Genomic DNA, 24,519 nt, shown 5'->3' with positions numbered 1-24,519 from the left:
CTGGTCTTGGAACCCCTTTGTATAAAGATAGATGGAGGTTCGATATATTCTCAAGTTCAACTCAAGCCTAAGAGTAGCTGTAATCAAGCATAGTCCAATTAAAATAAATATATAATTATTTACTTCTTTTAATTCATATATCGCTATGGCACCTCCCGCAGCAGATGTCGATGTTCAATCCGACGTGCCGGTGCAGCAGGCTACCAAGAAGTCTGTTGGTTCCGTTCCTGTCAAGACATCGACTAGCTCTAGGCTTGACGGACCTCTGAAATACTCTGGGAGCCTCGACTCATACGAGCAGTTTGATGTCACCAAAGTCATCGGCCGGGAATTCAGCAACCTTCAGCTGAGTGAGATTCTACATGACGACACTAAGATTCGCGACTTGGCTATTCTAGGTAAGGAAGGCTATGGGATAGATATTAGTAGAAATTCGAGTTTCTTACCAGTAATAGTTTCCGAAAGAGGTGTTGTGTTCTTCCGGAACCAGGATATCAACATTGACGACCAGAAGCTCTTGGGTGACCGACTTGGACAGCTCACTGGAAAGCCAGAAACGTCTAAGCTTCATCGTCATGCCCTCTCAAACAGCAAACGCGGCATCCCTATTGACGAGAATGGCCGTCTTGACGATGAAGTATCTATCATCTCTTCCGAACAGAACCGTAAATTCTACAAGGACCGATATACGGCCTTTTCCAAGAAAATCGCTAGTCATGGCTGGCATGCAGAGTAGGCACTGAGATAATCCAGCTCAATAAGAAATTTGGGTTGCTAATAATAGAGACAGTATCACCTTTGAGAACATCCCTTCGGACTACGCCATCCTCAAGATCATCCAGCCGCCCGAGGATGTCGGTGGTGATACGCTGTGGGCATCAGGCTATGAAGCTTACGACCGTCTTTCTCCGCCTATTCAGAAACTAGCGGAGAGCCTAACCGTCACACACAACCAACCGGGTTTCGTCAAGGTACAGAATGACTTTGGCGAAGAGCTTATTGACCAGAACCGAGGCTCTCCCGAGAACAATGGTCTTGACTTCAGGGCGGAGCAGTAAGTTAAATACTGTAGGCCGGTCTGACCGAATATTTTCAATTGACTTTGCTAGTCCCCTTATTCGCACAAACCCAGTAACTGGGTGGAAAAGCCTATTCGGCGCAGGCGGTCAGGTCGAGAACGGATGGATCAACGGAGTTACCGAGCGGGAGAGCGAGATACTCAAAGACTACTGTGCGTCATTAAATGCTGAGTTCAGACGAGGCTTTCTAACAACATCATAGTCCTCCAATTAATTGTTGAGAACCATGACCTTCAGGTGCGATTCAGGTGGAACAAGAATGATCTTGCAATTTGGGACAAGTGAGTAAAGTAACTCGATCCGGATCTGATATAGGGGTACTGACAACCTACATCTAGCCGTTCTGTCTTCCACACGGCCACAAAGTAAGTTATCTTTCTGTAATAATTAGCTATGATATCGTATAAGAAGTTAACAAAAGGCCAGCGACTACGTCGGAAAGCGTCAAGGTAACCGAGTCGTATCTATTGGTGAGAAACCATACTTTGACCCGAATTCCAAGTCACGCCGTGAAGCACTTGGGCTTCAAGAATCCTGATCTAGGTCGGTTTTGAAGTATAAGAACCAAATTTGGGCCGTTGATCTTGTGAACTTTGGGGATCAATCATAGTTAGATAGCAATTAATGTGTTGCGTCTCCTTTCATAGTAATCGAACAGATAACTCGCATCTTTGTCCCATTTTCGGATTTCCCTCTGATATACAAGTATGTAGTATGGTGAGATGTAAATATCTGCTTGTAGAGAGGCTTAACTAGTGAAATTGTTTATATAACGTTTGTTTACCCTTCGACTTCTGGTGTAACTTAGGTAGTTGTAGGTACATTCAACTTCTTGAATGTTGCAACAGTATATAAAAGGTACCTGAGCTAAGAGCGCAAAGCTGCATAACGCATGGGCCAACATATGATCTAGGTCCTAACCTTAGGCAGGATGGCGGGGCAAAAATTGGAATTGAAGCATAAAATTTGAAGGTTCGAGGCTGGTGCCCCACCTTGAAAGAAAAATTGGTGGACCCTGCCTGCCTTTTTAGAGCTTCTACCCGCGCCTCGACATAACTTTTCGCAGGTCACAAACCAAAGCTTCACATTTTTTCGTTGTGAGTATTCTTCCTTCTTTCCACGACATCCACCTCTAGCACTTGGTGACATCCGGTCAATTCACTTCAAGCCTTGTTGCCTTTGATTCCCTTCAATTGAAATTGTCTAAGCTACAATTACGAGTAGTGGTTTTCTATTCTCGTCCATCTCGTCGCATCTTGCGCGAGGCCTTCGCGAGTGACTCCCCGCCGCGACTTGTTCTGCCCCGCGGCGACCTCTCCATTATTTGTTTTAACTAGGCTACTTGAAAGCTTTCGAAAACTCCCCTCTAGCCAGTATGAGTGACCAGGTTGCTAAGCCCGACGAGGGCGTGAACAACAATGTTCTCGAGGTCAAGGATCAGGAAGTTGTCGATACTAGTGCAGAGGCTGGTGAGGAGACCAATACCACTACCCAGGATGCTCCCGCGGTTGAGGAAGAAGAAAAGACCGACGGAGTTAAGGCTGAGAAAGACGCGGCCGAGGGAGAGACAGGAACTAAGCGTCCTAAGGGGATGTTGAAGGTCAACAGAAAGGGCTGTGAGACCAGACAGAAGTCGGATGCTTCTATTCTTCCCGACTCGGACAATCCTTATGAAATCCGCAAGCAGGTAAGAATAAGTTTCTCTATTTTTATCTGAGGTGATGATTGTTTCTAATCATTTTATCCTAGGTCGAATTCTACTTTAGCGACAGCAACTTGCCTGGCGATAAGTTCCTGTGGAGCCAGACCGATGGCTCTAACAACAAACCAGTGCCACTCTCCGTGATCTGCAATTTTTCGCGCATGCGTCGATTCAAGCCTTACTCAGCTGTAGTTGACGCCCTCAAAGCTAGCAAGCACCTTGTTGTGGAAGGATCCGAAGGCGAAGAGACAATCCGCCGAAAGCAGCCTTACAAGCCAGCCGATGACAGGCAGCGCCAGATTGACGAGCGCAGCGCCTACATCAAAGGGTTCGGTGAAGAGAATTCATCCACCCAGTTCGACATCGAGGCATTCCTAGCCCAATATGGAGAGTTCAATTCCGTACGCCTTCGAAGAGCGGAGGATGATAAGAAGTCATTCAAGGGTTCCGTGTTTGTCGAATGGGCTGACAAAGATACCCTGGATAAGTTCATGGCTTTAGAACCTAAGCCTCTATGGAAGGAGCACACACTGGACATCAAGACAAAGCTTGAATATAAGGCATTTAAGGCACAAGAGATCCGTGACGGCAAGATTCCGATGAAGGGTTCTAACCACTTTGGACGTTCTCAGCGTGGCCATCGCGACGGTGGTGGCCGGGGCCGAGGGTCTCGTGATAATTATCGAGGTTCTGACGCTAATGACTGGAAAAAACGTCGTGACGAGGATCAGCGGAACGGCTTCGAGGACCGTCGTGGTCGCCGTGATCATCGTGGACGAGGCCGAGGCCGAGGCGGTGGCAACAACCGTGGACGGGGTAGAGATCGTGCTCAGAACGATAACGGTCGCTCGAAGGAACAAGAGCAACCCGTCTCACGCGATGATGGTAGACCTAAAATCAACACGAGCAAGGAAAGTGAGAAGATTATGAAGGAGGAGAATGCCAAGAGCAACACTGATGCTCAGGCAAATGGAAAGCGTGCTAGAGATGGAGATAGCACAGATGCACCTCCTACAAAGAAGGTCGATACCAAGGAGGCTGTTGCTGATGTTGCATGAGCAAACTGAAGCAACTTATTGATTCGTCATATACGAATTACATACCCCTTCTTCGCGTCTTTATTTCACATTGATTCCCACAATTTTCATCACTCCTCCTGTATGTCATTGCACTTGAGGCACTCAGCTTTGCATTTCAAGGTCGGACCTGGTAATGGAATTTATTGGTAGGGTTCGGAAGAGGCGTTTACGGGCTCTTTAAATAGGTGCTAGATATTTGTGTCTAGCTACGAAGAAGAATTCACAAGTTGTTGAGATGGCTACCATATCACTTGTTGCTACCTAGGTACATAATGATCGCCTATGCCGTTAATATGTACAATCTCTTCGCAGACGCGATTAACCGTCCAGATGAATCAACACTACACCTGACGCTTATTCCTATCGTCGAAATATATATCACTTTCCCCCTTCCAACCAAGGTAGCAGGCTCTTACTACATAGGTAGTTATGCTAACCGCCCGCAGCGAATGGGCTTCTTTTCCTCAGCGCTTCGCCACTGTTGCAAGTATTAGCAATTACTTCTTCAACGGGATTGTAAGGATGTCTTCGGAGGTTTTTTATTTTATTTTATCGAAAAACAACATTGATTTGGAAAACCGAACTCCTGAGCAGATTGAGAGATTCGATGTGACTTACTATTTCCATAATAATATTGGCGAAGGCCAACCTATCGCAATACCGAGGAATGCCATTAGTGAGTTACCCCAGCCATAACCCAGCCGGTCATACATGTAAGGTGCGAAGAGAGGGAAGCCAAAGCCGGCCAGAGACCGCAGCACGGTAGCGGCACCGACAGCGCTCGCGGCATACCGTTGGTATGAATCGACCACGAACGCCTGCAGAGACTGGAAGCAAATGATAGCTCCGATAGCAAAGATGAAGGCACCGATGTTGGGGCCGATCCAGTGTGTTTTATACTCGGCCGTCCAGCCGTAGATGAATAATCCAAAGGGGACGAAGATGGAACCAGGGATTATCATAACAACTCTGTACTCGGGCTTGCCGACACCATACCGTCGCTTGAGCGCGGCGTAGATCCGATCCTGCAGGGGAGCGCTAGTCTGCGCACCGACGAAGAATCCTAGGCCCAGACTGATGTAATTCAACCCACCTATCCCTATAGACATACCGTAACCAGCTGGTGGCGGAGCGGTGAAGAGCGAAGGGAAAGATGCTAGAAGCAGGTACATAAGCCCATAGATGTACATCATATACAACGCAATACACTGGACGATGATCTGGGTGGCGAGCAATCGGAAAGGCCTAGTCATAGCAGTGCCGAGTATCGTCGAAAGGCTTCTCTTGTCAGATTTGGCATCGTCGTACGGGGTGTGCAGGGCAGCATTTCCAGTTTCAGTAATGAGTCGTTGACGCTTGCGGTTCAGGAGTAGTGGGGCATAAGTCTCACGTAGGAAGACTAGACCGGCTCCCTGGATGACTGCATCGGCAATACTGGTAGCCCAAAAGGCCCAGCGCCACGTCGTGTTCTCGGTGATGAAAGCGCCGGCGATGGGACCGACGGCCGGACCTAGAAGGGGAGCTAAACTGTATACTATAGTGATGAGAATTAGTGACTGCGTCTTCATATGGTGTTTAGATATATGTATTTATATATTGGTGATGATAGCCCCTTTATCAACTCAACAGAGGGGGCAGGGAATACATACTTGATATAGCGCGGCCACGCTGTTCAGCAACGAAAAGATCACTGAGTACACCGCCACCAATAGCAAGAGAGGCAGAACCACCCAGGCCAGAGAGAAAACGAAAGGCGATAATTTGCCCTTGAGTACGGGCGAAGCCACAGCCTAAAGTGAAGGCGAGGAACCCAAGGTTCGAATACTGTAGCACAGATACTCTGCCGTAAATCTCTGCGAGCGGACCCCAGCTGTATTCGATGTCCTTAGAGTTAGCAATATAAAATCAGGGGCAGTTAATATAGGAGTTGAGAGAAAAGGGGACACTTACACCAAGGGTCCTATGGCGTAGGCGAGGACGAATACCGATAGGACGAGGTTCTGTCGGACTTATAAAAGGGGGGCATATTGTTAGAATTCTCCGAGCAGAGATGTATAAGTAACAAGAGTGTATTCCTAACTTACAGCCTTCTTCGATTCCTAACTCAGCGCCGATGGTAGTCAAGCTCGGAGCCACCATAGACGAGGATACAGGCGAGACAAAAGTGAACATGGACACGATGAAGACGACACCCCATTTCTTGGGGAACGGCCAGTTCTTGGGATTTTCTGGGTCGTCGGAGCCTTTCCAAGTCACCAGATTAGGGTCGCTAGTGTCTGGCGCAGTAGCAGCAACAGTATTTTCCTCGTCATCTGTGAGTTGGCCCTCTTCCAGATCGCGCCTCGATTCGATCCCATCTCGTACCTCGGAGATGGTACGCGAGAGAGCCCGCGAAGCCGGCCGCCCAAGAGTATTGAGCGGTTCGTGATAAGTGCTGTTACCGGCAGTCTCTGAGCCGCTATTGGAGTCCGACTTAGACTCGCGACTGTCGCATTTTTCTAGTCCCTCATCCTCGCCCATTCGCGTCTTCCTCTTGCCATCTGTGGTTTCAACATCGACTGAGCCGTCCTCGGCTCCGGCCTCCTTATCGACCGGTGTATCCTTCATAACCACCCTCCCAACTAACCTAATATTTATTCCAAGCAAGATTACAGCATACACACACAGGCAAGAAAATGGAATTATACAATTTAATATTATTCGGTCAATTGAAAGACGAATGTATGTATAAATGCGCTGATACTAAATAGCAAGGAAACGGAGATGTCCAGAGTGGCTTGGCGGTTCTTCTTATATACATGGTAATCACGGAACTTTGGAGTTACGGTATAGGAAAGGACCAGTAGGAACAAGACGGGAATTAGTAGCGGTAAGACCGAATCCATTACATATATCCACCTCCAAATAGATAAACATATCCATCCTCGACCAGATGGGGGTCGGGAGATGGAAGGATGTGGTTTGGAATTGTCCAATCAAGGTGTTTATCCGATCTCGTCTACGGTCGTATTCCCGGATATAAGTGGTTTAGGGATGGGATGCCGGACGAAGCAGGTCAATGGGCTACCTAACCCGGCTCGGTACCGGAACGGCTACGACTCAACATATTTACCCATCGTGCTGACAGACCTCAAGGTATGTAGGTATGTAAAGTTACAAGTGTAGAGTTAGATTTTTTCGAAGCTAATGATTCAGTCGGTGAAGAGCCTCCTAAAGCAAAGCGGAGATAAGCTCCAGTAATACCGGGCAGGGTAGAAACGGAGTGATATTGGTCCATGCCATCCTTTTCCGCGTTTAATAATGATGATCTAGTTCGTCGTGGATCCTTAGAAACTGCTCGCGACTTGAAATACTAGCGACGTGCCGAGGTATGTATTTTGCGTAGCCGCGGCGCGTTGAAACCAAGCACGAAGCGAACTTGTTTAATAGTCTACCTACGTATCCTTCTAGTAGGTAGTTATACTACCTAAAGTTAAGGTAGCATGGCTGTTTAGATTTAGAGATCTGAGGTTAAATAATAGTTCATAAAAGATGAAAGATTGAAGATAGGGTTTAGTGAAGAAGTCATTTGAAGGAGCTGCAACATCGTCACCACTAGCGACCAATTATCTTACACGATTTTCAAAAAATTACTATGTAGTAACGTAACACAATACTATAACTATTACTTGCCGAACGCATATTTATAACCCTCAACTTTAAGGATATAATGGTATTTCTCATAAGGCTGAATATCAACAATAAACCAGTAACTACCTACCTAACCTAGGTATTTAGTAAAGTTGAAAGAAACTTTTAGTCTAACTATCGCTAAAGGGCATTCTACATAGCTGCATAGGTACTGACCACCCTCTATCGATAAGAATAATTAAGCTTGAGCTTGGGCCAACGCACGAATTGGCTGATTGGACCCAAACTTAAACTCACTTGGCAGTTATCGCACGTGATCGCCAATTAAGAAATTTTGGCGGGCGTAAAGTTAAAAGTTCAAGATTTAAAGATCGCGGAACCTCGAATAGAGGATCACGACCACGCCCGACCCGGGACAACAGCCGAGATGAAGCCTAGAAGGTATCATGGCCTAAAACGGCCAGTAAGTCACTACGAAATCCGTTTCAATTGTCGCATCGACAGAACTATCCACTAACATATAATCTTTTTTTTCTTTCCCTTCTTATAGAAACTTCGGCAAAGTTGGAACAAATACAATCTCTTCAACATATGGCGTATGAGGGACCCGAAGCTCGGAAAAGGCGACCAGGAGACTTTCTTCCAGCAAAAATGGAAGGCGAAGGGTATGCTACGAAACTACCACGGTGAACACGTCGTCGAGCGGAAGTGGACGCGCATGTTCAGCCGCCGTTTGCTAAGCGTCGCCGACATGGACCCCAAGTATATGGCCAAGTATGATGGTTCCGAATTAGCCGCCGGTAGGGGATCTGGCAAGGACACGCCGCCGAATTGGTCGAAAGAGGAAGTCGAGAAGCCTATTCCGACCCCCTACATGCAGATGACATTTGCGCCTATGGAGAGGAGATTGGATATCGCTGTTTTCAGGGCTATGTTCGCAAGTAGCGCGAGACAGGCGAGACAATTCTGTGTCCACGGCGCTGTCAGAGTAAATGGTAAAGTGGTCAGTATTAACTCAATCATTGTATAGGTACTATATAAAGAAGCACCGCTAACAAGTTCCCTGTAATAGATGCCGTACCCCGCCTACCGTCTTAATCCCGGCGACATGTTCCAGGTCGATCCCGAACGTGTCCTATACGCGACCGGCATGCCGAAACCTGATCCGAACAAGTCAAAGCGCAAGAAAGCTTCGACGGATGGTGCCGAGGGGGAATCCGAGGAGCCAGTAGAGGAGGAGGCAGAGGCGGAGGCGGAGGAGGAGGTACAAGCAGCTGCCGAAGGAGAAGTCACCGAGGCCAAAGAGGCAGAGGCGGTAGAGCAAGACCCCGAAACAACCGATGCGCCAGAGCCGGCTAAGGTAGATATGAAGCCGACGCAGAAACAAATACGGGAGATAGTTCAACAGGCCAAGACTCTACTAGACGAGGAGGGCGATCTTGGTGCGCACCAAAAGCAACGACTACGGAAATTTATCAAGGACCTACGCCCTCTGACCTCTCGCGCCAGCCGCCCTGATGCCTCTCCGAAAGAAATCGCCTCCGAGCTCTCAGATCTAGTCTCAGGGCTCAATCTATCTAGCTCCTCTAGCGAGGACGCCCCGGCCGTAAAGGAACAGTCTTCATCGACGGACTCTTTCGACGACCTTAGCAAAGCAGAGCTCGAGAAGCTGGAGCGGCGCGTGGCCGAATACCTGCGCGAGGAGCAGGACAACCCGTATGACCCTAGCAAGCCGTACAAGACGCCTTGGCGGCCGCGCAATTACATGGCACCCTTCGCCTTCATCCCCAAGTATCTCGAAGTCAACCACAACATCTGCGCTGCCGTCTACCTGCGACATCCCGTCGCAAGGGTCGGCAGCGCCGAGGTCCCCACGCCCTTCCCCGAGCCCGTCAACCAGCTGGCTTTCAACTGGTACCTGAGAAGAAGGTAAAGTGGTAAAAGAAAAAGAAAGGAAAAAAAAAACCGAGGCTCGAATTGGTCTACGGCCCTGCGGAGAAAGGGTCTAACATCGGCCTGGTCTAGACCTAGCGCAGACTATATGAGACGTAGTCAGCCAGCCATTATACCGGCAGATCTCGATAACATGCATTGTATATTATGAAAGCTTACGACCTAAGGAACTTCTCAACTTAGCTCGTTTGGCTGGCTACTCCGGGGCCGCCACACTGGCGGCCTGGTAGGCGGAGATCCTTCCTTCTCTGTGCATATACCTATATAGAGATAGCATGTACAATATGATGCGTATGGTCGCCAGCAAGCCTTGTTGTTTGTCCCCGCTCGACTTCACAGTGGTGCGTAGTATTATGTGATGTAGACCATTCACAACACCACACACAGGAAGTTAGTCGTGCCGAACAATTCAAAATACTCATTACTAACAAAATAGGGGGGAGGGGGGTGCAATGTATACAAAGTAGCTATTCTACATAAGACAAGACAAAGTCACCTCGTAGAATAATTAATTAGGCTGTCAAGTCGAGCGACCTTAGCTACAGAACATGTCTACATAGGTACCTAAGTAGGTATGCTCAAATATCAAAATACCCCGGAAGTTCTAGAGAGAATATTCTACAAGAAGCCAATCTGTTCCCGCGTGAAACCAGTTCAATGAATAAAGCCACGAGCCGAAACGATGCATGATCGACCCTAGAGAATCTAGATCTAGAGCATTGCTTTATGTGACTGAGCAAACTACGAGTAGTCTAGATAGTTATCCCATAGATCAAGACCAATTACATGTAGTTATTGAGAATATCTAACTTCTAAGAGGTAGGCATAGGCATATACGTACCATTAGCACAAGCTTAAAGGACCAGAAAGCAAATAGAATAGGTAACAAGTCACTTCACTATCAAGAACCTAACGTAAGAAAAAAAAAACAATCATCCTTTTCTTAATTCAGACGACCTAAACTGAGAAACACGTCGAGGCTAGAAACACGTCGAGGCTAGAAACACAAAGAAAACACAGGACAGTGGGTTGACGTAAGGAAAACCAAGAGTGAGCCAAGTTCGTGGCCAGATGTGCGTGTGCGTCCAGAGGGTCTTCATCGCCGGATGGCACTGGCCAGCGAAGCCAGTGGATACACCCATCCCGTGAGCGAGAAGACTTACTCCTAAAATACAGACATCTAATTTTTTGAGGGGAGCATTATACTCTGACATTCTCCTCCGTATCCTCCACGAACACACCAAGCCGCCTATCGACTTTCCGCCAATTCCGGGTATTTTGTCGTAACAGCTGAAAAAACAAGCACATATGATCGTGAAGGAAAATAAACGGTAGGACAAAGACTCCGACAGAGGCAACGAGAACTGTGTTGTCTTCGGGGGTAGTACTCGGGAACATTCCGACCGGTTGATAAGAATTAGATGGATGCTGTCCTGCCGTACCTATCTCACTATGCCATGCTCGTCCCTCTCCAAATCTTAAATGGGATGTTAAGGCGGTTCTAACGAGGCATACAAGGTAGCCTGATGCATAACGTCGGAGGGAATAGGATACAGTCGTCAAAATCCTGAACCAACTATATCTCGCCGCAATGTTCAAGAACGCCGGAAAACAACTCCAGACATCGGGAAACTCTGCCTCGGAAGCCGGTCTTTTTGTCGTTTTCATGGTAGCTGCCGGGTGCTTCTGTCGGTACCACTAACCACGGCCAGGAGACGATACTCATCCGAAGATTGCCCAACTGACAATCTCTGGTGAGGTGTATTAAGTGATGAGTAATTAAAAGAACAGAAGGTTGAATAGACAGAATTATGAAGTGAAGAGACGCGGCAGGCTGGTACTGTACGGGCATCATGAAGGCTCCGGGCGTAGATCATAGATTAGAATGAGTTGTCGTTAAAGGTTAGTTCCGTAAGGAGAACCCCTTTCGTTTGCCCTCCTTTTCTATGGGTCTTCCGGATTCGATTCTGGACTTCTTCTCCTCAAGTTCTAGTCGTTGCCGTTCTAGTTGCTCCTTCATCTCTCTATGACGGGCATACAGTTCTTCTTCGCTCTGCTTCAATTTGCTCTCCTTTTCGGCTACCTTCTGCTGGAATACCATCTTCATTTCGGCTTCCATCTTGGCAAGTTTCTGCTCATGTAGAGCACGCTCCTCTTCTTGCTTGACGGCAGGGTTAACCTCCTTGAAGACGCTAGGATCTTGAGCAACACCCATTGCGGTGAGCTTGTCTGTTCGGTAGTTCTCATAAAGAACGTTGTTGGTGTGCTCCTTGAGCTCTTCCATGTGAGTTCGGATGAGCATTTGACGCAGTTTGACAAAATCACAGTGCTCCTCGTTGTCGACTTCGATAACACCCCAAGGGTATCGACGGCCGCGAACCTTGCGTCCATCGGCATTGGTGATCTCGTTATTGGCACCCACAACAGCGAAAGGAACCTTGGACATAATCTCGTTGTTCTCCGCGATCGTTTCTTCGTCGTCCAACTCATATCGAGGTCCCTCAAAGATTTGAATTCCGTGATGCTTGATGTCTGCGAGGATCTATAACGGGATTAGTAAGATACGCGTAAAGGAGAGTACGAAAACATACTCTGGATTTGAAACCGGCAATCTCGTCATCGGTAAGAGTATCCGATTTAGCAATGACGGGGATTAGATTGACCTTGGTATGCAGACGACGCATAACCTCGATATCGAGAGGCTTCAAGGAATGGCCAGTAGGCTGGATGAAGAAGACACAAGCGTGGATACGGTTGTCTACGATATTCATTCGGTTGACCTTATTCTCGGCGTCTAGATAGGCATCATAGCGTTGCTCGATGTTGTCAACAATGGGTCTCCACGACTCATCATTGTTCACAAAATCTCCAAAGCCGGGAGTATCGACAACAGTCAGGCGTAGACGAACACCAGCCTCCTCAATGTCCGCACTGATGGACTGAATAGAGACAGTCTTGGGTATTATGTCAAGGCTAGGTCCCTTGCGGTCCTTGGGCGGGTACAGAGACGTATTGAACAGAGTGTTGACGAGAGTAGATTTACCCAAGCCAGACTCACCTAAAAACGATCATATTTAGTCTTTAATCAATTGCAGGGAGATGTAAAGACACTTACCGACAACCATAACATTGAAGTTGAAGCCCTTTCGGACACTCTTGCGATGCCATTGGTTTGGCAAGTTGGCAAAACCGACGTAGCCGGTCAACTTCCTTCGAACAATGTTTTTATTGTCGTTGATGATTAGGCCCGACGTCGGGGCAGCAGCTGGGGCTGTTGATTTGAGGTCAGAACTCGGCGGAGACGACGGTAGAGGCGAGGTTTGCTTGCCCTCGCTCGGCACAGGCGATGCTATCGTACCGTTTGCAGCTATTTCAAGTTAGTATTAAATTCCAAAAGGTATCAGACGTATAAAAGAGAGCAAATTGCAAGAGGCTGCCCAAAAAGTTATACCAGCAAGCGGTTGATGGAAATAAAGTTCATCGTAAGACATCGGCTTGAGAGGGCCAAGAGACGGAGCGTCCACGACTAGCAGGCTACGGTAATGTCGAGCGGGGGGCTGATTCTCCTGGTCTAACCGGGTGCTTGACCTCATGGCTTGAGTTGGGGACGTAGCCGACTCTCTCTGAGGCAAACAGAGATTTTCCATGATATGGGCACTGTCCAGTTGAACGCTGCGAGCTCGTGCCTTATTGTGAGGACTAAGGAAAGCTGGCATTGTACGAATAGATGGGAATTTTCTGGGGGCTTTTTTTTCTGGGTTTTGAATGGATGGGACAATTTTTCCTAATAATGGTCGGATATTCCAAAGAACCAAAAAAAGGGTCAAGACCCAAGAAGTGATAGATCAACCAAAAAACAAGGGTGAGGTAGTTGGGTAAGCGGGTGAGTGTTGTTGATGTTAATGGGATGGAGGTGTTCGATCCGGAGGGAATCCATCTGGTCCAAGCAAGGGAAATAGGGTTCAGACAGGAGAGGTGTCGTTTCCATCATGGCGGCGACTCTTGCAATATTGCTCTCTTCGTCGAAACGTGCGACTGCATCAGTAAGAATGGGAAAGCACTTACCCATAGTGAATACGTCAATAAATATCGAGACCTAAGAGATACGGTGCGAAGAAAGTGCGATATGTAGTCTATAGATACACAGAATGGTTAGTCCAGATTCGAAGGTTTGTCGTTGCTGTTTAAGCGGGATGAAGTTGACTTGTAAAGGAGAGAGGAAAAAAACAGAAAGTTGACGCGACGACAACTGGGTTCCGGCTGCTGCGAAGACTTGCGAAACACATGGACGACGGGAAGTTCGACGGAACGAGTCTGACCCTGTATGTCTCTGTATGTACATATGTAATATGTAGGGTAAGGAAGACGGAGAAGACGGATTCGATGCTCACATACCGAAAAGATGACTTTTAGTCGCGTGTCAATTACAAAGGTCGCAGAGCGTTCAAACAGTATTGCAAATGAAGCGAGCGGAAGAAGTAAACGGGTCGAGGGACGGACTCTGCGTGTACCGGTATCTCGTTAGAATCTAGAGAATGTCGGGTTGCAGTAAGAAAAAACGATGAATTGGATTAATGGGATGGTTGGGATGGCAGAAAGAGTGCCAGTCTGCCAAATTAGGAGGTTGAAGACTAAACGGAAGAAGAATTTACGTGGGAAAATGAAGTTGAAGGTGGTGTGCAACCCGACCTCCTGTTTCTAGTCTCCTCATTCAAAAAATCAAATTTGGGTCCCTGGGCCGCCCTAGCTTTTTGCTTTAAAAGGGGCTTGGGGTCGTACTACTTACTAGGTACCTCCTACATACAGGTATTAAATCATCCCTGTACCATACCAGTTAGGTACCGTGCCTGAGTACATTAGGTACTCCTTTACTAGGTCCCTTCCAATGCACTACCAAATTACACTTAGCACTCTACTAGTTACTGTTAATGCACTAGAGCCGGGTGAGGCAAGGATACTCGATGCACTCCAAAAGCGCTCTTAGGTGGCTAGGGACCTTAGTTACATATGTACACTAGGTACATACATGATACAGGGACTTAAAGACAAGGGTTACCACTAACTCTAAGCTCGTTGATTGGTCTGAAACTTCAATTGGGCAGGGGATTTAATCAACCAGCACGTTGGAGCTTCTTTTTCGCTACTGCATCGGCTCTGCAAGCTCTCTGCCACCTCATCATATATTTATCTTTATCGACTTATTTTTTTTTCTTCATCTTTTCTTTTTCTTTCGGACATTCTCTTTTACCGTTCAACGCCTCCTTCATTACCCATTACCGAAACGTCGGAAGTACATTATGTGCTGCTACCTAACTTCATACACTAGGAACCTTGGTGATACTTGTGTTAGGTTCGTGCCTGTAAGTTAAGCCCATTAATTACCTAACGTAGATAGGTACCTAGATAGGTACTTCATTACACGTAGACGGTCCACTCAAATTTTATATTGTGAGGTACAAGTCCCGCGTATCTAGGCAAGAAGACAAGTTGAGGACTACCTACATTTGCATGCAAAGACGCCTATTGAGGTAATAAGTATTTCCCTAATCGAGGATAAAATATGCACTATAACGCAGACCAGTCATGATGCCTCTGCAGGAACTCGTATTGCTGTTTGTTATACATATATAGCCTGCATAATATGGTGCTTACGCGTGTACGTATTTGGCGACTCTCTTCGTGTTCCCAGGAATAAGATAGCAGGGAGCGATGTTTACTAGTGTAGCAACCCAACTGGTTGGTGACTAGCCGCAATTAAAAGGTCACCAATTCGGTGCGGGATGGCATGTTGTTTGTGGGGAAATATCTTTAATCTGCATAGCCCCCTTTATGCATTTATGCAATACAGGTACTTGAATATTTATTATTCGTGGATGTTCTCTCCGTTCTCCAACCCCTATGTGCAAGCCAAGTGTAAGTCAGGTACGTACCCAAAGTAATAAGGGTTACAGTGCATCCAATCGATAGACCCATCGAAATTTCGATGTTTCATGAGCTGTCGAATCGAAACTCTGTACACATGTGCTTGCTGATTGATGCACATCACCCCTATTCTTCCTTAGTGGCTAGTCGAAGATAAGCTAAAATAGAAACAACATCACCAACAATTTGCGGCATGCTCAAATTGGATAGAATAGAACATCGAGCATCTATAATCAGATTATCAATAGTCTATTGGACACCTGAGGTCTATTATATTCGTGCATATAAAATAGTAACGGGGGGAAAGACAAGATATAATAGTAGAAATACTCCCTAAATAGAATGGCAGGAGGATCTTTTACATAAGGACGGAGAAGAAGGGAAAGTCAACATAAGGTACGTGCCTTGGTAATGACGATGAAAATAATACTTGTCGTACTATATCAATGAAAAGAAAACTCCATGTTAATGGACCCTTTGCCGAACGAAAAGGGGCTTATAGGAAAGGACTCCATAGGATAATACTATATTTACGACTCCTTGGTATAAAGTAGATATTAATTGATGTACGAAGGCTTCACCAATTCAACAGAACTGACAGGACAAAGGTTAAGAACGTATTTAACATCGTAAATGTGACGTTTATCAAGGACATATATTTCCGCAACTCAACCTTCACCCGAAAACTCTCAAGTCCCACCCATGGATGCTAAAAAACCATGATATTTCACTGCCTAAAAAGTACGGCGGATCTCTTAAGTGGCGTGGCGGTAATGCTATCATCTCCGCGTGGTTACTTCAAAGTGACGGTGGTTATAAAGCTGCGATTTAAAGTATAAATCACTTGACGCAAACAAATCTATACCAATTAATAACAAGCTAATCACTACTTATGTAGAACTATCATACTGCATACTACTAGAGCCGTGATGGTGATTCTTGAGACACCTTACAACTACACGGATCGTCAAGAATGGGGTAAGTAAACCCCTATAACCACAAAAGAAGATCGTACCTACTCAAGTGACTAGAACCATATACAGAAACCAAACATGATCATAGACTAATATCATTTTAACCTTCTAAATTTACACCTAACATCTCTTACAATCGTGATATTTTACACTACGTCTAATAAGACTATGCTGGTTCTAAGAATACGTGGTATGTCAATTCAAAGTAGAAGTGGCCTCCCTTCCCCCCTAAGTAAATCTATTGATAGACCAGCCCGTATTATCGACGATATTCTAGTAAACCAGAACACCCTCACAACATGTTGCGAGGCAACTACCTCTCCCATATACCATCTATTTAACCGATCCGAGTAATACAGCAAACGTGACAACTACCTAGTGCTTAGAGACTATTGATAAGACAATAGTATACTAGTATATCAGTGTTATATTCATCGGGATACCTTGGCATAATATGTTATCTCCAAGGTACTTTAGAATGGTTTAATTTTGTATCTGGGTATTTTCAATTACACCTTACGGAGTGATAGCATGGGAAGTTGAACCTCAAAACCAAGGTGGATTATCAACGTTTGGGATCCAATTGTTGATAATTAGTATGATCACTTAGATATTGGACAGAGAAACCGGCTATGAATACGTGATAATATTCACATCGCTATCTAACACCTTGTCAAGAACATCCTAATTACGTAGGTCAGATAGTTAGTCTATGCATTCGAACGCCGCTAATGAGCCTAGACTAAAACTGCGACGGCAAGAACCTGGAAGGAGGACGTGAGGATAGAAGTCTTAGCATCACATCAAGGCATAGTGGCCAAAGACCCATAGCATAGCCAATTGAATTTTGGTTTATTATATTCCCACAGAGCTGACGCTATATCTAACTCGGTAGTGCCATAGGCTTTGAGCTATCAGCCTCCTCCGGAGATATCGTAGTATCTGGCACTGTAGATGGTAACCGTTCTATAGGGTCGCTTGTATCTAATTTAGCCGACTCCTTCTCCCTTTGGGCCGCCTCGAGTAATTGCTGCACTTCCAAGTCAATGGATATGCGCCTCTTACGACATTCCTCAATAAGTTCCCGTGCTCTGATATCCTCAGCTTGGATGCACCTCCTGACGAGCGCCAGGGCCGAACCCCTACTTATCCACCAGTTGTTTGGCACCCCTCCTGTCTTGCAAGACTTCATCTTCTCAAGGAATTCGAATGCCTGCTCATAGTTGTCCTGCATGCTAGAGATCCGGACGAGATGGTCGTATGTGGTTTGGGTTGGTTCGATGGAGAAGACCTTCATCTCTGCAAATAAAAAGTTCATTGCCTTCCTCATTGTGCAGTGGCTGAGGAGGATATGGTAGGTTTCAAGATCCGGACCGTCGGCACAAATCTGGCGGATGCTTCTATAGAGATCCAAGGCTGCTTTGAACCCTTGATGAATTTCCGTGGCCTCCAAGACAACGTTGAATGCGGCTGTAGGAACACGATGATGTAATCGGAGATCGTTTAATATCGTCAAAGCATTGTGTGTTTCTGAGGACGAATCGCGTAGCACTCGATAAATGGATCGTGTGCTGGAGAGACAAGGACGTAGATCTGCCTTGTACATGATACATAAGGTCGTAAACGCCTTATGAAGCTCCTTTTGCTGGGCATGGATGTCTACAAGAGCCTCATAGTGGTGCAGCTCAAGTTTCTTGCCGCGGTTTGAAAGCACCTGAATTGCGCCTATTGCTAAGCCTGCGTCTCCATGATTCGACGCTGCATTTATAACATTCAGAATAACGCCATCTGGTGGATTTATATACCTAGGGGAGACAGCGCGGTCCCATATATATTTGATCCCTTCGTAAAAAGCGTCCCTACTGAATACGTCGAGAAGAAACTGCCATGTATTCAGGGACAATGGTTCTCTGACTATATTTGCGACCTTTATTCGATGCTTGAGAATTGAAAGTGTCTCTCCGTGGAAGCCTAGGTCCCCAAAGGTATAAAGGAATACGTCGTATAGCCAGAGTGGGATGTTGAGGGGATCCTTGTGCAATTCTTCCAATTTCTCGAGCGCTAGCTCGTATTGGTTATCTCTCAACAATCCAATAATAATAGTTATCAAGTCATCTGCTGTTGGTGAATACCACCGATTTTTCATCTCGAAGAGTACGGTGTTTCGAAGAGCGTAATCAGGATGAACCGCCGTAACCTGGGTTGTGATGTTAGGTCGGGAAATACTAATCTATAAAATAGGCCGGCGTCTTACTTCTAGGAGAGCTTGATAGATTTGCGGTGTCGTTGGAATGCCTAGTCTCTGCATTTCCTGGAGTAATCGGCTGGCGATCTCTGCGGATCCATGATTTTTGTCGATATTCGCTCTTATAAGGCTCTCATAGAGCACGCCATTTGGTCTCTCTTTCCTTTCCCTTACTAGATATTCGACTAATTTCACAATTGATTGATACGTGTTTTCGGCTCTCGTGAGCTCTTTGATAGCGGCGTAGATGGTCTTCGTAGGAATCGACTCGAGCTTTGCGATTACATCTTCGGTGTCCCCAAAGAGCACCCCGGGGACCCATGGGCTTCGTTTTGCTACTCGCTTGAGGTACTCAATGCGTACTTTCTCACCTGGGGAGTAATCATCGCGTGACTGGTCGGTGCGAGGGACAACAGGAATGCGATGGTACTCTCGCCGAGCCGGTCTACTAAAGATGTGAGCGTTGCCACGAGGGCGAATGAGTTGTGATAGAGTGGCTATATCAGCAGAAGGACATAGACATCGCCAGAGTCCATCGAGCACAATGCGCTCCCCTGGCATTGCGCGGCTAAAAAAAGGTTGGTTGACACTGAACTCGAAATGCGGTTTGAGGCGCAAATGAATATAGGTGGGTTCTGATAAGATAAGGACGCTGTACCTTTATTTCCCACGGCTGTTGGCAGCTGGCGACACTAAGGATTACCGCATGGGTACCTCTTACATGTACCTACGATAGATTACCTATGTACCTAAGATAACGTACCTACCTAGGATTTCTATGTAGCTATATGTTCACCCTTATCATCGGTGTTCTATTAAGCATCGTACTGCTTACCTGTCGGTATATGTGCCTATTATCGGGTAGATATTCCAATCTAATATGTTGGACGTTATGCGACCGAGACATTCATGGTATGAGGAGTCCGGAAGCTTAGAATAATAGCTGGGAGTTTAGGTACATCTCAGAGCGTACTTGGATTGTCGCTATGGCGTCTCCCGCGGCCTATGTTGGGAGTTCACAGCAGTTTAACAAATACACGTGTACTGTTTGCGCCAACACCATCGCGGCGGGCTGGGTATCTTCATCTGAACTATATCCTGGCACTGTGGCCCAACTCTGCTAGCTTCTTGGAGGCGTGTTATACGTCCTCATGCTGCTACTGTTCGGGAGCCTTGATAGTGGCTTGGCCACCGGTATATTTTCCACGTTGGTATCGTACTATCGGTTTGTCTTCAAGCTCCTCGGCCTCTACCCCTACCCCTTCCTTGGCCTCGTCCGCCGCGGCTGCCTCTGTCGCCGCCCCTACCGCCGTGGTCTCCCCTCTGCTGGCCGTGCCCACCACGGCCACCTCTAAATCCACCTTGTTGGCCGTGCTGTTGCTCTTTCACAAGGTCGATGATCTCGTCTGGTACTCGGAGGTATTTGATCTTTTGTGTCCGATTAGGTACATATTTCGGAGTTTGATTTTAACATATGCGATGGGGGCCTTACATTATTGCCTTTGATATATACCTCGGGTAGGCGGACGAATTTATCTCCTTCCTATTTTTATGATATTAGCTATGACACTAGTCGGAGGATGAAGATGTGATCGCGTACTGGGCTCGTCTGTATGACCTCCTTTAGCGTCAAGTTCATCCACGTGTCGCATTGTATTAAATGTCCGTTCAGTGTCTCTCCGTTCTTAAGCTCTACGAGCATAGGATGACCTTGGGCCGCGTTCAAGAGACCGAGGGGCAACTAGGATGTTTTCGCATTAGCGCATAAGTAGACAAATTGCGGGAAGTGGAGAATTAAATAATAATAATTACCATCTTGAATGAATTGCACTCTTGGATATTGTATGGTATAATACCTGTTAATAGAGTTGCGCGACCAGGAATTCTTGCTCGGTGATGTGATTTAGCGATATGATATGGTGACAAAATGCTGGGAGCTGGAAAGCTTGAATTTAGTGGGGTCCAATCGGGGAGCTTTCAAGGTTGTTAGCCACACGTGCCACATCCCAGGTCAGCCTTATGTTTAGATACCTAGGTACTTAATAATCAGCCACGGATTGAGCTGAAAGGTCACAACATCAACTCATCTACGGATTACCTTATTACATAAACCATTTAAATCATTGATTTGCCTTGAAACAATAACCGCTTCTACGTACGTTTAAAAATTGATGGGCTATATGCCCTTTATCCATCTTATCATATATAATATGTGATTACCTACCTATGGAAGGTATCAATTAACTTTAATCTTAGCTGATGTTGTCTTTATCGTTTTTATATGAATTCTCAACTAGCTGCGTTGCCCGTCCGCTCAACCGCGGACGGGGGAGAAGGGGGGATCATGCGCAAAACTGACGCCACAGCTAAAGTATGGCCTCTGATTGGCTAGCCACACCTCAGCGCACGTCCGATGAATCTTTTGTAAAATCAATTGAATTGCTTCAACTTTGGGTAAAAGTTTTAATAATGAGTATCATTGAATAGAGCTCGTTTTGCATGACCTTTCTATACCATTTGCACCTCTTGCAGACGTTATGCGATAGAGTGGTAAAGGGAAAAGTCGCAAACTGCGGGGCGATTCTAAGTATCTGATTGGTTGGAAAAATTGTGGCAGTACTAATTAAATATATAAGACTTGATTGGTATTTCCATTTCTGAGGGCCTCAATTGATTGTTGGTTTAAATAGGTTAGGTACCTAACTTACACCCGTCGATAAGTGTTCGATTTACGACTTACGTGTACGAACTTGGTTCTTATTTATTTTACTCTTGTTTTAATAGGACATTATGCACCTAATCTTTTGCCCGACTTTTAGGAGGGTTATTATGTGTGCGCGTACGAAACTGACGAATCCATCTCCCGATTTTGGTCGTCATTGATCCTGGTCCAAGTGCAAGCTGGGTTAGAAGGACTCGTCAGCTAGTTGCAGCTCATTGGTGGATGTGGTTTACCATCCCTACCAAGTAGTAGTTACATAGACTAACACAGCCTCCTGAACGGCAGCACTAAAAGCTTCTATCATTTCATCGGCGAATTGCTGGTAGTCTCGATGGGTATTTACTACTTTTCGTCCAATAAATCCGATAAATCCAATAAGTTTGGCGTCCCGCTTTGCTTCGTCCCTTGAAAATTACCTGACGTTTTCTAGCGCGGGTGGATTTCCTAAAGTGAATGTCCGCGCGGCTCTCTCCACGGAGGACTCGGGCGTCTTACATATTCCTCACGGCCGCTTGTCTAGGCAGCCGTTTAAGTTTCTCCTTACACTTCAACACCATTGTTGAGGGTGGATAGTTTGTAGTCTTGTCATGCCAAGGCGATCTTGCTCTATCTATTCTCGTCTACCATTTCTGGGAGCCTAATCGCACGATGCGTGGCCATATGAAGGCCCAGTGGCTGCTAGCACCGCTGCTTGCAGCCGCTCTTCCAACTAGAAAAGAGGGTAAGAATTCATCAAGCATCATGAAATCTGTCGTGTACTTCTAACTCGTAACTAACCATCATTTGAAGTCAAAGTCCCACATGCATTAATCAACCTCGATATCAACTCTCCTTCAGATGAAGTTGATCATCACGGAACTGTAAGTCGTTACGAAAATGTACCGCAAAGTAACAGTTAGCTAATCCATATTATTTAGACTCTACGTCTTGATGTCCTCGAGTCGACGTCTCCGTGCGGTTACGGAAATGTGACCCTTAGCGGTCAATCGCTCGCGCAAGATGAAAATGGTGCTGGGTCTGGACCTATCATTACCGAGGATGGCAGTACCATTTTCGCCAACTGGGCCTTTAATTGTGTACATCTTGAAGATGAGTTTCAGGGTCAACTGATGACCTTCGAAGTCATCTCTTTAGATGGCGAAGAAGCTCATGATGTTAAATTTGTTGTTCAATTCCAACAAATGGCACCGCCTTCTATCTCTTTTATCAATGGCACGGCATCTATTACTGAGGCTCCTATCCCGGCTACAGTCCCTGACGAAAACTTGGTCAAGGAAACTTCAACACCTTTGGACAACGAGCTGGCTGAATTGAAATCGATGATGCGACAACATGCGGCACTTGAACAAGCAATTTCTTCTAAAGTGCAACATATTTCCGAAAAGTATGACTTCAAGAGCCCCGACGAATTTCACTCATTTTGGAGCTGCGATAGTTTGAAATGCGTTGTGAAAACGATGTATAGGCGTGCGAAACACATGGCTAGTATTCTCTATGGTGGACATGGACATGAAGGGGGAAGGCATTTTGGTAGTCGACCGAATAGATTCGGCTGGCGATTTCATCACGGCGATCGACCTGACTGGTTTTCGCATGACGGCGGCGCTCATGGGAACCACTCGTGTCCGCACCCACGACCTCACCCTCACCCTCCTCATCATCAACCTCCTCATGGACCTCCTCATGGACCTCCTCATGGACCTCCTCATGGACCTCCTCATGGACCGCCTCATGGACCTCCCCCTCATGGGCCTCCTCATCATGAACCCCCTCATCATGAACCCCCTCATTTTCACCAACCGCCTCCACCTCCGCCTCACGAGTTCTACGAAGAGCAACCACCACACGCCCACTCACCACCGAGTTATCAAATTCTAGAGGATGACATGACTCAGGAGAACCTTAGATTAAGTACTGGACCAAATAATGACATGGTAAGCTTCGAGGGAATAGCATATGATATGAAACGCGATACTGACCTTTTAGCGGCCGACCGAGAAGTTTGGCGATGATAAACCCGAACCGCCGCCAATGCCGAACCACCATAACCGACCGCCACCCCCAGGTTTTAGACCACATGAAGGGAAGCCTCCGCATCCACACCACGATCCTGTAAGTATCCTTTATAGCCATTATATGACTCGTCGACTAATGAAATAAAGCATTTTGAACACCGTGGTCCACCTCCTCCACCGGTCGTTCACATCGTGGTTACAGTTATCCTGCTTACCCTACTCATTAGCACTGTTTATACGCGCTGTTTTGCCGCATCTCGCAAGAGTCAGCGTATTTTCTGCGCCGGACGACGCCAAACCCGAGAAGCTCGTCGCCAGTGTCGCCGTAATGCCTCGGCCAACAGACGTGCGGCTATTGGAACCAGGATAGTTGGGTGGCTAAGTGAAAGTGTAAGACGTCAAGAGATTGAGGAAAAGGAAAAGGAGGCCGTCATGAGACAACTGCATAGATCTGAAAACGAAGATGAGGATAACCTTTCTACGACAATGGAACAGGAGATTGCGCAATTCCGTGCAGCTGCCAGCGTCGTGGGCGATTTAGTTGCAGCAGAAGAGGGCCGTTCTCGTGAATATGTCCACGGGAGACAACAGCACATAATTCCGACGCCTCCTTGCCCAACTTCGGCTTTCCCAGATTATGCATATCTTGACGAGGAGCTTCCAGCCTACGACGAGGGGTCAAACGATTCACGCTTCGTTGCTGATGGGTTTAGATATACTCCTGGGTGTCCGTATTACACACCAAACGGGTCGTCGACGACGGGATCATCGCTTGATGAGCATCTGGGAAGAAAGGATTAAGGGAATAATACGGTATTTAGTGAATCCGGGGTGACAAGCCTTAACAGGTATATTTACTATGTTTGTATCAATAAGGAGTTGGACAGTCGTGTCACATTGCATGGTGAGATACAACGACTTCTCGCCTGGGTTTTTGAATTTTGGATGATGAATATTGACACAAGAATATGAAGCATAGGCAATCTCTTTTGTTTACATTTGTTACCAAGGTGTAGATGTGGATTGTTTCCGAATGTTCGTCGTGTACTTTTGCTACTTACCAGTATTGTCAATTGTCAATTACTAATTGCTAGGGTAGATAATATAATGGGGGAACACTTTAAGAGTCAGTATCAATACTACCTAGCTGCCGCAAATGGGTAGCTTAGCGAATGTGTATGATCTAATGGCTTGAGGA

General features: G+C 46.4%; 8 protein-coding genes across 8 annotated transcripts; 4 read left to right on the top strand and 4 right to left on the bottom strand.

Moving 5' to 3' along the window:
- Positions 1-69: 69 nt before the first annotated feature.
- F5Y00DRAFT_222814 (taurine catabolism dioxygenase) lies at positions 70-2,007 on the top strand. Its single transcript, XM_048005784.1, has 7 exons — positions 70-398; positions 456-732; positions 791-1,054; positions 1,110-1,231; positions 1,282-1,360; positions 1,418-1,444; positions 1,506-2,007. The coding sequence occupies exons 1-7, from the start codon at positions 146-148 to the stop codon at positions 1,615-1,617; spliced, it is 1,134 nt and encodes a 377-aa protein (XP_047870244.1). The 5' UTR covers positions 70-145; the 3' UTR covers positions 1,618-2,007.
- Positions 2,008-2,341: 334 nt separating this feature from the next.
- F5Y00DRAFT_5081 (uncharacterized protein) lies at positions 2,342-3,986 on the top strand. The gene is made up of 2 exons (XM_048013750.1): positions 2,342-2,766; positions 2,829-3,986. Exons 1-2 carry the CDS (start codon positions 2,455-2,457, stop codon positions 3,837-3,839), a joined length of 1,323 nt encoding a protein of 440 aa, XP_047870243.1. The 5' UTR covers positions 2,342-2,454; the 3' UTR covers positions 3,840-3,986.
- Positions 3,987-4,065: 79 nt separating this feature from the next.
- On the bottom strand, positions 4,066-6,579 carry F5Y00DRAFT_5076 (MFS general substrate transporter). Its single transcript, XM_048013747.1, has 5 exons — positions 5,945-6,579; positions 5,811-5,868; positions 5,510-5,730; positions 4,479-5,394; positions 4,066-4,338 (listed from the first exon to the last, which is right to left on the bottom strand). The coding sequence occupies exons 1-5, from the start codon at positions 6,465-6,467 to the stop codon at positions 4,293-4,295; spliced, it is 1,764 nt and encodes a 587-aa protein (XP_047870242.1). The 5' UTR covers positions 6,468-6,579; the 3' UTR covers positions 4,066-4,292.
- Positions 6,580-7,838: 1,259 nt separating this feature from the next.
- Positions 7,839-9,882, top strand: F5Y00DRAFT_222809 (alpha-L RNA-binding motif-containing protein). Its single transcript, XM_048005783.1, has 3 exons — positions 7,839-7,953; positions 8,041-8,493; positions 8,563-9,882. The coding sequence occupies exons 1-3, from the start codon at positions 7,918-7,920 to the stop codon at positions 9,421-9,423; spliced, it is 1,350 nt and encodes a 449-aa protein (XP_047870241.1). The 5' UTR covers positions 7,839-7,917; the 3' UTR covers positions 9,424-9,882.
- A 1,464-nt stretch (positions 9,883-11,346) lies between these two features.
- F5Y00DRAFT_256804 (Septin-domain-containing protein) lies at positions 11,347-13,159 on the bottom strand (the record flags this gene model as incomplete). Its single annotated transcript, XM_048010470.1, has 4 exons — positions 11,347-11,985; positions 12,035-12,501; positions 12,559-12,810; positions 12,895-13,159. The coding sequence occupies 4 exons, from the start codon at positions 13,157-13,159 to the stop codon at positions 11,347-11,349; spliced, it is 1,623 nt and encodes a 540-aa protein (XP_047870240.1).
- Positions 13,160-17,064: 3,905 nt separating this feature from the next.
- Positions 17,065-19,190, bottom strand: F5Y00DRAFT_222797 (uncharacterized protein). Its single transcript, XM_048005782.1, has 2 exons — positions 18,594-19,190; positions 17,065-18,536 (listed from the first exon to the last, which is right to left on the bottom strand). Exons 1-2 carry the CDS (start codon positions 19,143-19,145, stop codon positions 17,223-17,225), a joined length of 1,866 nt encoding a protein of 621 aa, XP_047870239.1. The 5' UTR covers positions 19,146-19,190; the 3' UTR covers positions 17,065-17,222.
- Positions 19,191-19,424: 234 nt separating this feature from the next.
- Positions 19,425-20,523, bottom strand: F5Y00DRAFT_222796 (like-Sm domain-containing protein). Its single transcript, XM_048005781.1, has 4 exons — positions 20,397-20,523; positions 20,185-20,325; positions 20,077-20,127; positions 19,425-20,012 (listed from the first exon to the last, which is right to left on the bottom strand). Exons 1-4 carry the CDS (start codon positions 20,397-20,399, stop codon positions 19,818-19,820), a joined length of 390 nt encoding a protein of 129 aa, XP_047870238.1. The 5' UTR covers positions 20,400-20,523; the 3' UTR covers positions 19,425-19,817.
- Positions 20,524-23,008: 2,485 nt separating this feature from the next.
- F5Y00DRAFT_222793 (uncharacterized protein) lies at positions 23,009-24,447 on the top strand. The gene is made up of 3 exons (XM_048005780.1): positions 23,009-23,240; positions 23,293-23,418; positions 23,469-24,447. The coding sequence occupies exons 1-3, from the start codon at positions 23,193-23,195 to the stop codon at positions 24,120-24,122; spliced, it is 828 nt and encodes a 275-aa protein (XP_047870237.1). The 5' UTR covers positions 23,009-23,192; the 3' UTR covers positions 24,123-24,447.
- Positions 24,448-24,519: the final 72 nt, after the last annotated feature.

Source organism: Daldinia vernicosa (assembly GCF_022497035.1).
Source record: "Daldinia vernicosa strain CBS 139.73 unplaced genomic scaffold F5Y00scaffold_1, whole genome shotgun sequence".
Taxonomy (NCBI): domain Eukaryota; kingdom Fungi; phylum Ascomycota; class Sordariomycetes; order Xylariales; family Hypoxylaceae; genus Daldinia; species Daldinia vernicosa.
Note: the sequence above shows the minus strand (reverse complement) of the source record. Positions and strands in the feature narration are given on the sequence as shown.

Bases quoted from the DNA above. Each gene is read 5' to 3' on its own strand.
- F5Y00DRAFT_222814 (XM_048005784.1), top strand. From the start codon at position 146: ATGGCACCTCCCGCAGCAGATGTCGATGTTCAATCCGACGTGCCGGTG. The intron at 733-790 runs GTAGGCACTGAG...TAATAGAGACAG, and splicing joins AGTCATGGCTGGCATGCAGA to TATCACCTTTGAGAACATCC. The intron at 1,232-1,281 runs GTGCGTCATTAA...ACAACATCATAG, and splicing joins CGAGATACTCAAAGACTACT to TCCTCCAATTAATTGTTGAG.
- F5Y00DRAFT_5081 (XM_048013750.1), top strand. From the start codon at position 2,455: ATGAGTGACCAGGTTGCTAAGCCCGACGAGGGCGTGAACAACAATGTT. The intron at 2,767-2,828 runs GTAAGAATAAGT...ATTTTATCCTAG, and splicing joins CTTATGAAATCCGCAAGCAG to GTCGAATTCTACTTTAGCGA.
- F5Y00DRAFT_5076 (XM_048013747.1), bottom strand. From the start codon at position 6,467: ATGAAGGATACACCGGTCGATAAGGAGGCCGGAGCCGAGGACGGCTCA. The intron at 5,869-5,944 runs GTAAGTTAGGAA...CCCTTTTATAAG, and splicing joins GTTAGGAATCGAAGAAGGCT to TCCGACAGAACCTCGTCCTA. The intron at 4,339-4,478 runs GTAAGTCACATC...TACTTGCAACAG, and splicing joins CCAATATTATTATGGAAATA to TGGCGAAGCGCTGAGGAAAA.
- F5Y00DRAFT_222809 (XM_048005783.1), top strand. From the start codon at position 7,918: ATGAAGCCTAGAAGGTATCATGGCCTAAAACGGCCA. The intron at 7,954-8,040 runs GTAAGTCACTAC...CCCTTCTTATAG, and splicing joins ATCATGGCCTAAAACGGCCA to AAACTTCGGCAAAGTTGGAA. The intron at 8,494-8,562 runs GTCAGTATTAAC...TCCCTGTAATAG, and splicing joins TCAGAGTAAATGGTAAAGTG to ATGCCGTACCCCGCCTACCG.
- F5Y00DRAFT_222797 (XM_048005782.1), bottom strand. From the start codon at position 19,145: ATGCCAGGGGAGCGCATTGTGCTCGATGGACTCTGGCGATGTCTATGT. The intron at 18,537-18,593 runs GTAAGACGCCGG...ATCACAACCCAG, and splicing joins TCTATCAAGCTCTCCTAGAA to GTTACGGCGGTTCATCCTGA.
- F5Y00DRAFT_222796 (XM_048005781.1), bottom strand. The intron at 20,128-20,184 runs GTACGCGATCAC...TCATAAAAATAG, and splicing joins AGGTCATACAGACGAGCCCA to GAAGGAGATAAATTCGTCCG. The intron at 20,013-20,076 runs GTAAGGCCCCCA...CGGACACAAAAG, and splicing joins TATATATCAAAGGCAATAAT to ATCAAATACCTCCGAGTACC.
- F5Y00DRAFT_222793 (XM_048005780.1), top strand. From the start codon at position 23,193: ATGACTCAGGAGAACCTTAGATTAAGTACTGGACCAAATAATGACATG. The intron at 23,241-23,292 runs GTAAGCTTCGAG...CTGACCTTTTAG, and splicing joins CTGGACCAAATAATGACATG to CGGCCGACCGAGAAGTTTGG. The intron at 23,419-23,468 runs GTAAGTATCCTT...AATGAAATAAAG, and splicing joins CGCATCCACACCACGATCCT to CATTTTGAACACCGTGGTCC.